A 12145-nucleotide genomic window follows, 5' to 3' on the forward strand; every position below is an offset into this window, starting at 1 on the left:
CAACTCTAAACTTTTCTGCATATTTGGTATTGAACAATGATCAAATGGAACTAATTTAATTCATTAATTATGCACACACACAAAAAAAAAAAAAAAAATCAAAAAGCAATTTACAGAAATTTGACCTGAAAGAGAAACATGAATGTCTATCACATAATTTACAAATCAGTCTTAAATTCAGAAATTAAGAAGATGAAGGAATAAAATTAATAAGATTTTGAACATGCTCAAAAGAAACAAAAAAAGTAAACATGAACTAACAAGGGCTCAAATGAAACTAATTTTCACTCCACCAAATGAAACACAAAACAACGGATTGTGACATGTTAAATAGAAAGATAGAGTTCCAAGCGTAAGAAATGTGTTTTCTGACATTCAATGGATTTAGGGACACATTGATTCCTGAAAGGGGCACAGTGATACCGGTCCCCACCTTTTTTCTTCTTATGCTGGTCCAGGCAGGATTGAGAACATAAGAACTCCCAAGAATTAGGCTCCCTCCGCAGCATGTCCTTCCAAGGCTGCAAGACGGAGCAGTTTGAGCATGGCTTCAGCCCGGCTGTTTTACACCTGGGGGGAGGGGGGAGAGTGAGCAAGTGAAGTTTGTCAGTGGTTATTGGATTTAAAGGGAGTGTACAGTACTGGTTGAGGTGAGGAATCAAGCTTATAACATTTTTTTTTTTTTGCGAGAAAATGAGAAACCTCTTATGAATTATGAAAGAGCATGTAATTTCAAGAAGAATTCAACATTTATTTGATGAAAATTGACCTTCAAATGGCCGGGATATCCAAAAAAGCAATCCGAATGAAATTGACATGCCACAACTTTTATTAGGATCTCTTTGTATTACCTTGTTTTTAGATATCTCAGTCATTTGAAAACTGATTTTCTTCAAATAAACTTTTGATTCCCCTTAGAATAATGCTCTTTAATATTTCATAGAGTGGTTTCTAAGTATCTAGCAAAATGTTACAAGTTGAATCCTCACCACAACCAGTACTGTACAGTCCCTTTAAGGTCAAGCAGTCCTCGGCTCACTGCTCATGAATCTACCTTCTCACTCACTTATACTAACTCACTGGGATCGATGGCAACCCACATAAGTGATATCACTGGGAGATGCTTGGCAAGACAATTCTAAGCAAGTTGTGTTCCATGACAATTGCTCCAGTGACAGTTACTCCTATGAAATATCTGCATGCTAAGCCAAACATAAATTCTACCCAAAAACATAACCCTAACCCTAATCCTTATCCTCATATCAACCCAAACCTAAAACCCTATCACACCCCTAACCCTAACCCAAATCCTTGGAAGAAAATAAAACCGCAGCAATTTTTACAGTGAGCAGATGTTGTGTCACTGTACTAAAGAATGATGTTTGGATGTTTTATAATTCAAATAATGTAGGAACAAAACGGAATATGAGTGGTAATTGACTTTCATCTTGGTCTTTGTACCTTCTAGCGATAGCATTTTGGCTGGTGCAAGTATACCTTTTACCATAGTGGTTGACAGTTTGGTTAAAACTTTATCATTTCTTAGTATTTGTAAGAGAATCACTGTTTTGTACTCTTGGAAAAGTTTGCAGTGGTAATACAAATATAGTAGTGTGCTAGTCCATGTCCGGATAAGAGAGAGATCTGTAAAGTGGTGGCCTTATAGCCCAGGTTGATTTGTACTGAATATGCTGTATCTTTTGTGAGTAACATTCATAGCATGAAAGAAAACAGTGGCAATATTGGAGCATTATTGTAAATACAGGCAATATTGTGGCATGTTTTTTCAACTTTGTGAATATCAGATGACTCACAAAATTCACAAAAAAATAAAATCACCTCATAATCTACAGCACATAGCGTATTTACCATACTGTAAACAAAGTCATGTGCAAGCTCTTGAACACAAGGTGCTTTGTATATATCTTATTTCTCGATTTAAACACCCATATTTCATATATATGCACAGCCAAGCAAAGAAAAATGCTGGCACTGTGACATTATCATATTCCAGTGTGCAAACCGCAGCCGAAGGCCCGAAGCTACAACCTGCATCACAGATTTGAACGGTCAACTGCTATGAATCCCTACACAAGGTTAGACAAAGAACAAAGCTGATCTGTTACAAGAGTACTTATATTTTGTAACCTAGCATGTGTACCAGACCTGGTTGTGCTAGACTGTGGTATATATTAAGCACAGATATAAATTTGATGGCAACACTATGGCTTGTAGTCTCCAACTCATTTGCTGAGCTGTTTCTCATGAATGGCTTTGAACATGTCTCCAAGTTGACTACTTCAAATGTTATACATGGGACTAATGTTTATGTAAATAGTGCTTACACACCACATAGAAAATTCCTTTACCAGCAACTGTATTAAAATTAAACTTGAGCTAGTTGATTAGTCACTTATTTCTTTAACAAATTGACTGCCCCTACCAAAACAAAAGTAACAATGCAACATTTCTGTTAGATTCAGGCAATGTTTCCCCCTCCGGAAATGTTGTTTCCCCATAGATATACCATTCAGATGACAGAAACTATGATCTTACTAAACTTGAAAAAAAAAAAATCTACTTTAAATGCATTATCACCCATCCAACAATTAGATTATACCACCTCTACAATAATAACAATCATCATCTATATAGGATGTTTTAGCAGTGCATCAAAAACATGTATTCTGTATGCTCGATTTTCACTGAGCAATACGAGACTGTACTGAACGAAAGGCATAGGCCAATGAGCGCGAGCTGAGTGCACAAAAGCTTTTTACTGTACTAAGTGTGCGAACTCTTGTTACAATTCGCAAGAGTGCAAATATCTCGCTGGTTGCTAGTGTATGTAGCAAACTAGTTTGTACGAGTCGCTCCTTTTTCAGTGCAGAGTCGACTTCAAAGAGCAGTGGAAGTACAGTACTTTTACAGTTTATGCTTTCCCTACATGATTATAGATGATAATAGTTAATATTGGATGGCTTTAATTAATTTATGAAATACCCAGGAATACTGCACTCGTTAGGTTATTTATCTTTCATTTTGTGTTACATGAACAGTACAGTGTACCCCTTTGTAATGTTCATTCTTGTTTTTGTTTCATGTTTGTAATTCGTATGGATATCCTTTATTCTTTACCTGGTTGAATGAATAATAACAATATTGCACTCATCTTTGATTTCTGCAATACTGGCCCTAACTCTGGCAATATTCCCTTGTATCCCATTCATTGCCATCCAATATAATACAAATGACGCATGGGAGTGAGAGAAACTCACTTCTGGGTGCAGAAGTAGCGAGTCTGTTTGCCCGTAGCAACAACCAGTCCGTTGCTTGTGTCACTGAAGCACATGCAGTTGCACTCGGCGCAGCGCCGGATCTTAATGTTGTGCTTCATCCGGAATGCGTCGAAGCAAGCCTCTGAGCAGTAGGCCCGGGTCTTCTCCCGGTAGCAGAATTCATAGCGGACCTTCATGGGAAAGAGCCATACAATGTAATCAAGACAACTAAAAAAGAAGAAGAAATTAATTAAAAAAAAAAAAAAAAGAGTGCACGAGAAAGACAGATAAAGAGATCCATCCAGACTACGGGATTCTAAAGACAGAGGCTGCCATGAGAACAGATGTTCCCTAAAGTTTGAAAAGTCATATATCCCTTTTGCAAACATCCCCAAATTTTGCATGGTTGAAGAATAATGTCTCTTAATGGCGTAAATGATATCTTATAAAAATACATCTCAAAGAGTTTTTAAAAACAAAAATGAAAAACAAACACCATGTCATTTGAGAATACACTCCCCCTTTTGTACCAAGAATAATGGTTGGAAATTTTTCAGGATCTGAATAAAATTCACTGGAAATCTAGAGCATTATTTTATTCCTCCTCCATCATAAAAGAGCTACTGGTTTTATCATTCTAAGTAAAGGTTGGAATTACCTACAATATACAGTCAACCTTGCCTAAGTGGAATCTATTTGGACTGAATAGCTTCAACTTCGAACAAATTCCACTTATGAGGGATTAAAATCAATAGAATACAAAGAGAAGAGGACCTGAAAAGACTTTGACTCAGGCAATTATTCAACTTCTGCGAGGTCGACTTAAGCAAGGTTGACGGTATCCGCTTTTATGAAAGGAATCTGATCGTTCACGGCTGCAAAAGAGACATGCACACTTCAAAACGGCAAAGAACTTGATCCATATACTTACATTAAATGGTAAAGAGCACAAGTCTAAAGCTATTAAGACTGAACAGTTACTTGATAAAATTTGTTTGATTACTTTTTTTTTTTTTGGGGGGGGGGAATGTGATGCTGTAGGGCAGATGGGTTAGGAGAGGCAGTTATGCTGCAAACTTACAGTATGGGAATTTTTGCAAAGTAGAACTTGAATGATCAACCCACTCACCATCTCAATGAGGCCGCACTCCGAACAGCATGCTTTTGAAAACCTTTTGACGAAGGAAATCTCCGGCTCCTTGTTCTCATCATTGACGATGCTTTCCTCGTAGCTGTTCACGCACTCCTGCTTGCAAAACTCGAAGAATTCTCCCTCTGGCCCGACCTTCACGTACACACGCAGAATAAGAACAGAGGGTGACAGCTTTATTAAATGCCGACATAAAACTCTGTTCGCAATATCTTCCACACACTGGTACTGTGCACATATTCGCACTGTTGTTTCTTGAAAGAGTGGGACGGACACAGCAATTCTCTTCAAATTCTCAATCGTCATTCAGCCCCTACTTCGTTATTTGATATTAATCGCTTTTCTTTGCAAAGTGTTTTAAGATGATTTGAGGACTACCACATCCAGCAAGCACCTTGACAAGCCCTATTAATTTCTGCATTATTAAAATTCATATCTTCAGTGGTGTAAGGTCATGTAGCAAACCTTTCGATCAAAAATCCCTACAATCTCATCAAACAAAAAAAATCAAACTATTCATACATCCGAGAGCCAACTATATGAAAGAACATATCAAATCAAATGCAAATGAGAGTAAACAACAAACTTGTTGTGCATTTGTTATTTCATCTTACGATGCAATACTGGAATAGTTCATAAGTCTCATTTCATTTTTTTCCATTTCTATCACTTTTTATGTGTCATTGTTACATGGGTCTTTGTTGTGGTGATCACTGCAATTACAAAACTGGTCTACGATTTTTTTTTTCTCTCTCCCTCTGTGTAAGGTTCATTTTCATGTAACACAAGGCAGTAGGAGCAGAAAGTCAGCAAGCAGAGGAGGTGCCTTCACCTGAGCAAGGATAGAGTTGGCCTGGTTCGCCACATCCTTGCCGCATCCCGGGCACATCTTTGGCGACTTCTCCGACTTTTCCATGCAGTCCGCCGAGCAGAACTCCCGCAGCTCCCTTTCGCCCTTGCGGAAGAAGGCGTGACGGGCGCGGGGGTGGATCACGGCGGAGCACGAGTCGCAGTTTATCGTCTTGGAGGACACCTCCCGCTTCTCCTCCAGGCAAGGGAAGCAGCAGAACTTCTCGCTCTGCCACATGTAGGAAGTCTCGTCGGGCTTGATCTCTTTCTCACACTTGCTGCACTTTTCGACCTGAGATAGATTGTCGTTGCAAAAAAATTCACAAACATAAAGATATATCATACGGGGAAATAGATGTAATATAAATATATATATATATATATATATATATATATATATATATATATATATATATATGAAAATCATTAGTGTAGTAATAGCATGCATCTGAGGATTATCAAACAGAAATGGCTTTTCCCTTGAATTATATATATATATATATATATATGAAAATATATATATGAAAATCATTAGCATATATATGAAATACAGTATATATATATATGAAAATCATTATTGTAGTAATAGTATGCATCTGAGGATTATCAAACAGAAACGGCTTTTCCCTTGAACAGAAGTGGCATTATCTTATCTGTTTACTGTGAAATCTGGGCCCCATTGCATAAAAGTTACTGTTGTGGTAACGTTGCCATCCAATGGTAACTACCATGGAATTCTTGATTTTGATTGGCTGTTGAGTATTGTTTCCAAGGTAGTTACCATTGGATGGCAAAGTTACCACAACAGTAACTTCTATGCAACGGGGCACAGATCTACTTTGGTTGCAAGTTCTATTTCTTTCTATATTTATGTTAGTTGCTTATGGTGTGATTCAGAAGCACAGTGGCAGTGTAGCAGAGTGACAGAGGGCCAGGTGAGGCACAGTTGGGAGGGAGGACTGTACAATGAGGGGAGTGTTGAGGGATGAGAGTGAATGAGAGAGCTGCAAGAATACAGTGCACTCCTGTCATAACAAACATGGTTATAACAAAATTCCTGTTACAACGAAGTAAAAATTCAGGCAGCAACATTATCTGCTCTTTGTTCTTAATCGTTTATTTGTTCAGTTATAATGAAATTTCAGTATAACCAACGAAAATTGCTGGTCCCGAGGACTTCGTAATAAACAGGAGTCTACTGTAGAAGGGAGAAGGTACAAATAAAAAATGTTCTGCTTGGAAGGACTCTTAATCAAAAACTAACAGGGAGAACACTGATGGTTCAAGGATTGCTCCTCATGGTGGGAATCCCCGCTTGTATCCAACTTACCCCGGTTGCCAGTGATGTGACGTTAGAAATGACGAAGTCCATTGACGCCTGTCGCTTCTCCTGCCTCTGTTGCCGGGCTGACGCCAAATTGGCGGGTGCCAAGGACTTGACGCCCGAGATCTTGATGGGAACATTTGCAATTTGGTCGCTCCCAGGCTGGTCATGGCTTTCCTCGGGAGAACACTAGGGAGGACAGAAAAGTTGAAAATTGTGACATGTGAATATGGCTTGTGTGCCACAGTTTCATGGACAATTAATAATTTCACCCTGGGATGAGAAAAGGTTGAGTGGAATGCATGTTTGCTTTTTAATAATGGACCTCTTGCACTCTGGGCCACTTTTTCCACAAGTTTGAAAAACTTTAAATGCTGCACAGGTCAAATATATTAGGACTGGTGAATAGGCTGCCTTTGGCAATATCCTATGCACAATATATGATTGCTACACATTTTTAATATTTGGATTAGAGAATTTACACTGAGCTTTTTGATATGACTTTTTATGAAACTTCTCTAAATGCAGAGCTGACAGTGCATATTAAGTATGATTGTACAAGACTTGCAGAAGAATGCTGAAGAATTCTTACCTCCATTTTCTTTCTCGCCTCTTCCTCCTGTTTTGTCTTGAAAAGCCTGCCAACTATACTGGTAATACTGCTCCCTTTGTTGCGTCGACTCTCTGCCTGTTTTCCCTGCATTGCCACGGCCTCGGGTCCATCCACAGGGGAATCCTTGCTACTTGCCTGCTGCACTACCTTGTCTAGCTCTTCTAGATTGGGTTTCACATCTACTTCATGGTCAGGATGGGGTGTATCAGTATGCGATGAGGTGGGACGAGGCGTATCTGTACCTGATGAGTCTCCCAGCACATCATCTAACATCTCCCTCTTGATTGCAAGATCGTCGGACTGGATGCTTGAAACAAGACTTTCAGCAGCTGATGGGTCAACAGCAGCAGAATCACGGGCAGAGGGATCACTTGGAGCATCCCCTGTTTGAGACATGGCAGCGTCATAAGAAGTAGAAGAAGAATACTCTGCCGGTGCAGTAAGTTCAGGTGTAATGCCACTATTTCCAACTAGCTCACCATGAGTTTCTTCAGTGCCTGCAGCTCTTTCAACACCAGAATCAGAGGCACCTACATTGGATTGCGCTGTTAGTGCATCCACTGTCTCCACCTCTCCGACAGAAATTATGATGGGCTCGGCAGCAACGTCCTGCATTGGTGCTTTTGGGTCATTGTCTGATATGCACGCAGATTGCAAATGCACCGACACAGCGTTCCCTCTCTCTCCTCCCTGCTGTAAAACTGGTGTTTCCAGGTTCTGCTCATCTGTGATGCTGCATGTGGATGTTTCCATCCCTTCAGCAACATCAGTGGAATTTTGAAGATCACTTCCTTCAACAGCAATAATTTCAGGACCACCTGTGTCCATCTCTGAGTTCTCAAAGCCATAATTACAGGAGATGTCTACATCTCCTGAATTGCTTTCATCCATTGGAAGATTTCCCAGTGAAACCACTTCTTGAATTTGGGGGACAAAATATTCACTGTCCGAGCCACATTCTTCAGTGTGCATATACTCTACCCCTTCTGGCAGAGTATTTTGACTTTCACCCACATTTCTTTCTTGTGTTTCTAAACTATCTAATACCTCTTGAGCCTTCTTGATGTTGTTACTATATGGGACTCCAGCTGAAAAAGTGGTTCCGTCTGTTTCTGAGGTACCCTCCTGCATAACAATGCTCCCCTGGGAGTCCTCAACACTAGAATGTGCTCCCTCATGTGCAGTTTGATCCTGAACACTTTCAATCTCTGATACTGTTGTTACTGCTGCTGCTGGCAGGTTACCCAATTCCTGGAAGTCCTCAGCTGTCTCACTCACAGGCTGCTTGTCAACAAGTTCTGAATTCATGGGCTCAGTGATGGGCTCAGTGATAGGCTCATCAGAATGTAGTCCATCTGATCCAAAGGGTCTGTTTCCAATCACATCATCATCTTGGGAGTGCTCTGCAGGTTGTCTCTCCTCCTCCTCCTCAACATCCTCCTCCCCCTGCTGGGCCTGCACGGAGTCTATAGCAGAGTCATTGGCTGTATCACACTCCATCCACTCACCTTCATCAGAACCTTGATTCCTCGAGGTCATTCCAGCTGGGGCCTCACCAGTCTCTGGCGCTTCTTCTCTAAATCCCTCACATGTCGACTCAGGCTCAGTGTAGGCATCTGGCTGACCACCACTGTCTTGATTTCCGGCTGTGCTCGTCTCATCCTGGAGATCTTCCAACCATTCTCCTCCCGACATCTCCGATGTCTCCTCAGCTGGGTTGGTTTGTCTTGGCTCCTCATCAACAGAAGCACCATCTTGTGACCCCATTGTGTCTTTCTCCATAACAGCATCTTGCTCGGCTGCTGCCTCCTCATCAGTCTTTACCAAGTCGTCCTTATTGCCAACTTCCTCAACTGGGTTGGTTTGTCTTGGCTCCTTATCAACAGAAGCACCATCTTGTGATCCCATTGTGTCCTCCATAACAGCATCTTCCTCCACTGCAACCTCCTCATCAGTCTTTAGCAAGTCAACCTCATTGCCAACTTCCTCAACTGGGTTCGTTTGTCTTGGTTCCTCATCAGGAGAAGCATCATCTTGTGATCCCATCATGTCCTCCTCCATATCAGCATCTTCCTCTGCTGCTGACTCGCCATCGGTCTTTAGTAAGTCATCTTCGTTATCAACTTCCTCAACTGTCTTCCCCTCCTCCTCCAAAACACTATCCTCTTTTTTCTCTCCTTCCTCTGTGTCAGCAGGACAGCCATTCCCATCATTACGTAATGATGTCGAAGATGACTGAGCTTCATCAACGCTTTCCTCTAGCACTGCCTGCTGTCCTCCACTGGTGGACTGTCCCTCCATGTTCCTGTAAACATCAATTAAGTCATAAAATCTTTCATTGTAGTTTGCCTTTGTGCTGTTGTTGGTTTTGATGAAGAAAAAGGGTCCTATGCTTGTACATTGCATAATTAAGGGGAGTGATATTTGGAAGAAAATCAACCATTGGCAGTCAATGTTCAGATTTCATAATATAGTTATACCCAATTCACCATATAAACAATGCCATATATTTCACAAATATAATGCAAACTGGGACTTTTAAGGCAAGTTGTGTGTGCATGAATTTGCTATCAATTACCAGTGATGGAATGAAAAAAATTGTATTACTGGTTTCCTTCTTTGAAAGATAAGGATTTGTTGGAGATAACATGCAGTGCATTTGGTGTATGAAAGTCATTAGACACATGAAACAAATGAAAACTTCAACGCTGCTAAAATTTGAAGTATTCTGCCTATAAGACACATTTTTGCAATCACACCAATGATGACAGAAAAATAAACTTTCATAAACAAGCAGGTTTCACAGAACTATTCAAAACATGAATTCATTCCATTTCAATATTCAGAATGCTGTTCAAACGTACAAGTACAAGCTCTTGTAGACAGAAAAAGAACTGTCTGTCCGGAGGATTTTTTTAAAATCATTTTTTTTTTTTTTTTTTTTTTTTTTGACGAGACGTACAGTCTCCTCGGAACATATCCCCGACGACAAGATACAGACCAATCCTTCGGTCAAATGCTCTTGGTGTCCAATGCAAGTCGTCACCTTGAATTATTGGCCATAATTTGTGTTTGACATTCAGGTAGATCTATATAGTTTTTTATGCTCAACTGATAAGGCACTGTCAGACCACAGAACCTTGTCACAGTCATCAGTTTCACATCAAATTACGACAATCAGCACTCCCTATATTCCCACTAAAAAAACACAGAGCTTTGCAGATTTCTGAACACTGAAACTATTCTTGACTATCTTACACATCATTTAGATTTCAGAATTTAAACAATTCTTGCATATTTTTTTTTTTCATTCAGATAGAAAGATACCTATAACACTAATACTATGTACGGTCATGTTGATGGATACACACACACACACATACAAAAAAAACAAACCTCAATAATTATTAAGTCCAAGTCTAAATATCCAACAACTACACTTGCCTCAGTGTCTAGTTTACAAGTTTAAATAGTACAATTAATTATCTAGCAATTTTTCATTTCGTCACCAACTTCTTATGTTGAGAGTAACATGTAAAGGCCTAACCAAAACCATATTAACACGTTAGTCTGGCGCTACCTAACCAGAGCAGAGTTAGAATAGCCCGACCAGACGCCGTGACTCAAGTTCTGTACAGCGATGGGGCTGTCTAGCCTAGGCCCAGCCCTAAGCCCGGGCCCGGGGCGCCCCTTCACACAGTTCGGGCGTTCGGGCTTGCTGGTCGCGCAGATAGCCTAGCCCTCGCGAAACCCACCTTGTCTTCCTTTGACGCGCATCGTACATTCAGCTACGGCGCTACGAGCTAGCTACGCTACGGCTACGGCCTCACGCACGCACCATGGAACAGCACAGAACACAGCATATGTCCTCAACTAAAAAAAAAAAACCGATAATTCTGTTTCGAGAATACATTGTTGGACCAGCCAAAATGATGATATCGCGTTGACTTACGTGTTGCACACAACTAACGTCCCATTCAGACAGCGAGTGCGAAAAGCCGAAGCGTTTTTCCTGACAGTGTCAGTTTCTGACGATCGGGTTTCATTGCGTCCACTGCACTCACGCCATACCAATGGAGTGGGACTGTGTGTGGTGTGTGCGCAATCGTTTCCAACTCCGGCAACAATTCAGTTCGAGCTCAGGTGTCACTCACGCTGCAACTCTGTGAAATAAGGAATATTTCTCTATCTTCCGTTCTTTTAATTGTAGTCTTGAATCCTTTCTGTACGCCACACACGCACTTTGTACCTGAATGAAACAAAAATGCCTTATAGACAAACAAAGCCTGAGCGCGGCACGCACACTTCTCGCTCAGACAGCAAAGGATACTTCGTATCTTCGTATACGGTTATACGCGCATACAAAAAGGGACGCTGATTTGCCTGCATGGGCCTAGGGGACGTGCGTACGTACGTACTGTACCAAGCTCTGTGGTATTCAGTACATGATTTGTACGTAACATGCTGCAGACGGTGTAGTGTGAGTGCTATTCCCTCTTTGTGAGGGGTGGGGAATAGTGGCATTGTGTCCTCGCTCGACTCGTTGCGCGCAGCTCGTATACCTAGAGGAATTCCAGTGCGTTAATTTATAGTCTGACAAGAAAGGGCACATTTTTCTGAGCACAATAATGGCAATTATGAACAATTTGTCAAGAGTTGGATGAAAAAAATAAGGAAGTTATGAAATATTGAAGTTTTGATAATTTTCCCTAAACAGTTGTTGAACAAGTCAACATGAATATGCAAATATAGTGAAGTGATATCCTATCCCACGACGAACTTTCCGTATTTGCAGGTCTACGAAGATTTAAAAATGTCCGTTTTTTTTTGTTGTTTTTTTTTTCACTCAAACGCTAGTATATACAATGTACCCCAATCTCAAATCCTCTGACTGATCGTATAATATTTTGAAGCTATTCAATGATGAGGTC

The 12145-nt window shown here is 40.6% G+C and overlaps 1 protein-coding gene across 1 annotated transcript in view; it reads right to left on the bottom strand.

Moving 5' to 3' along the window:
- Positions 1-11357, bottom strand: part of LOC140242213 (zinc finger MYM-type protein 4-like) — a 28884-nt gene extending 17527 nt beyond the window's left edge. Inside the window, exons 1-7 of the mRNA XM_072321956.1 lie at positions 11167-11357; positions 7194-9519; positions 6608-6790; positions 5261-5569; positions 4408-4563; positions 3279-3469; positions 434-570 (exon numbers count right to left, since the gene is read on the bottom strand). Coding sequence (XP_072178057.1) covers positions 434-570; positions 3279-3469; positions 4408-4563; positions 5261-5569; positions 6608-6790; positions 7194-9515 — 3298 coding nt within the window. The 5' untranslated portion in view covers positions 9516-9519; positions 11167-11357. The remainder of the gene's footprint in view (positions 1-433; positions 571-3278; positions 3470-4407; positions 4564-5260; positions 5570-6607; positions 6791-7193; positions 9520-11166) is intronic.
- Between the last annotated feature and the right edge of the window lie 788 nt (positions 11358-12145).

This window comes from Diadema setosum, chromosome 19, assembly GCF_964275005.1.
Source record: "Diadema setosum chromosome 19, eeDiaSeto1, whole genome shotgun sequence".
NCBI lineage: Eukaryota > Metazoa > Echinodermata > Echinoidea > Diadematoida > Diadematidae > Diadema > Diadema setosum.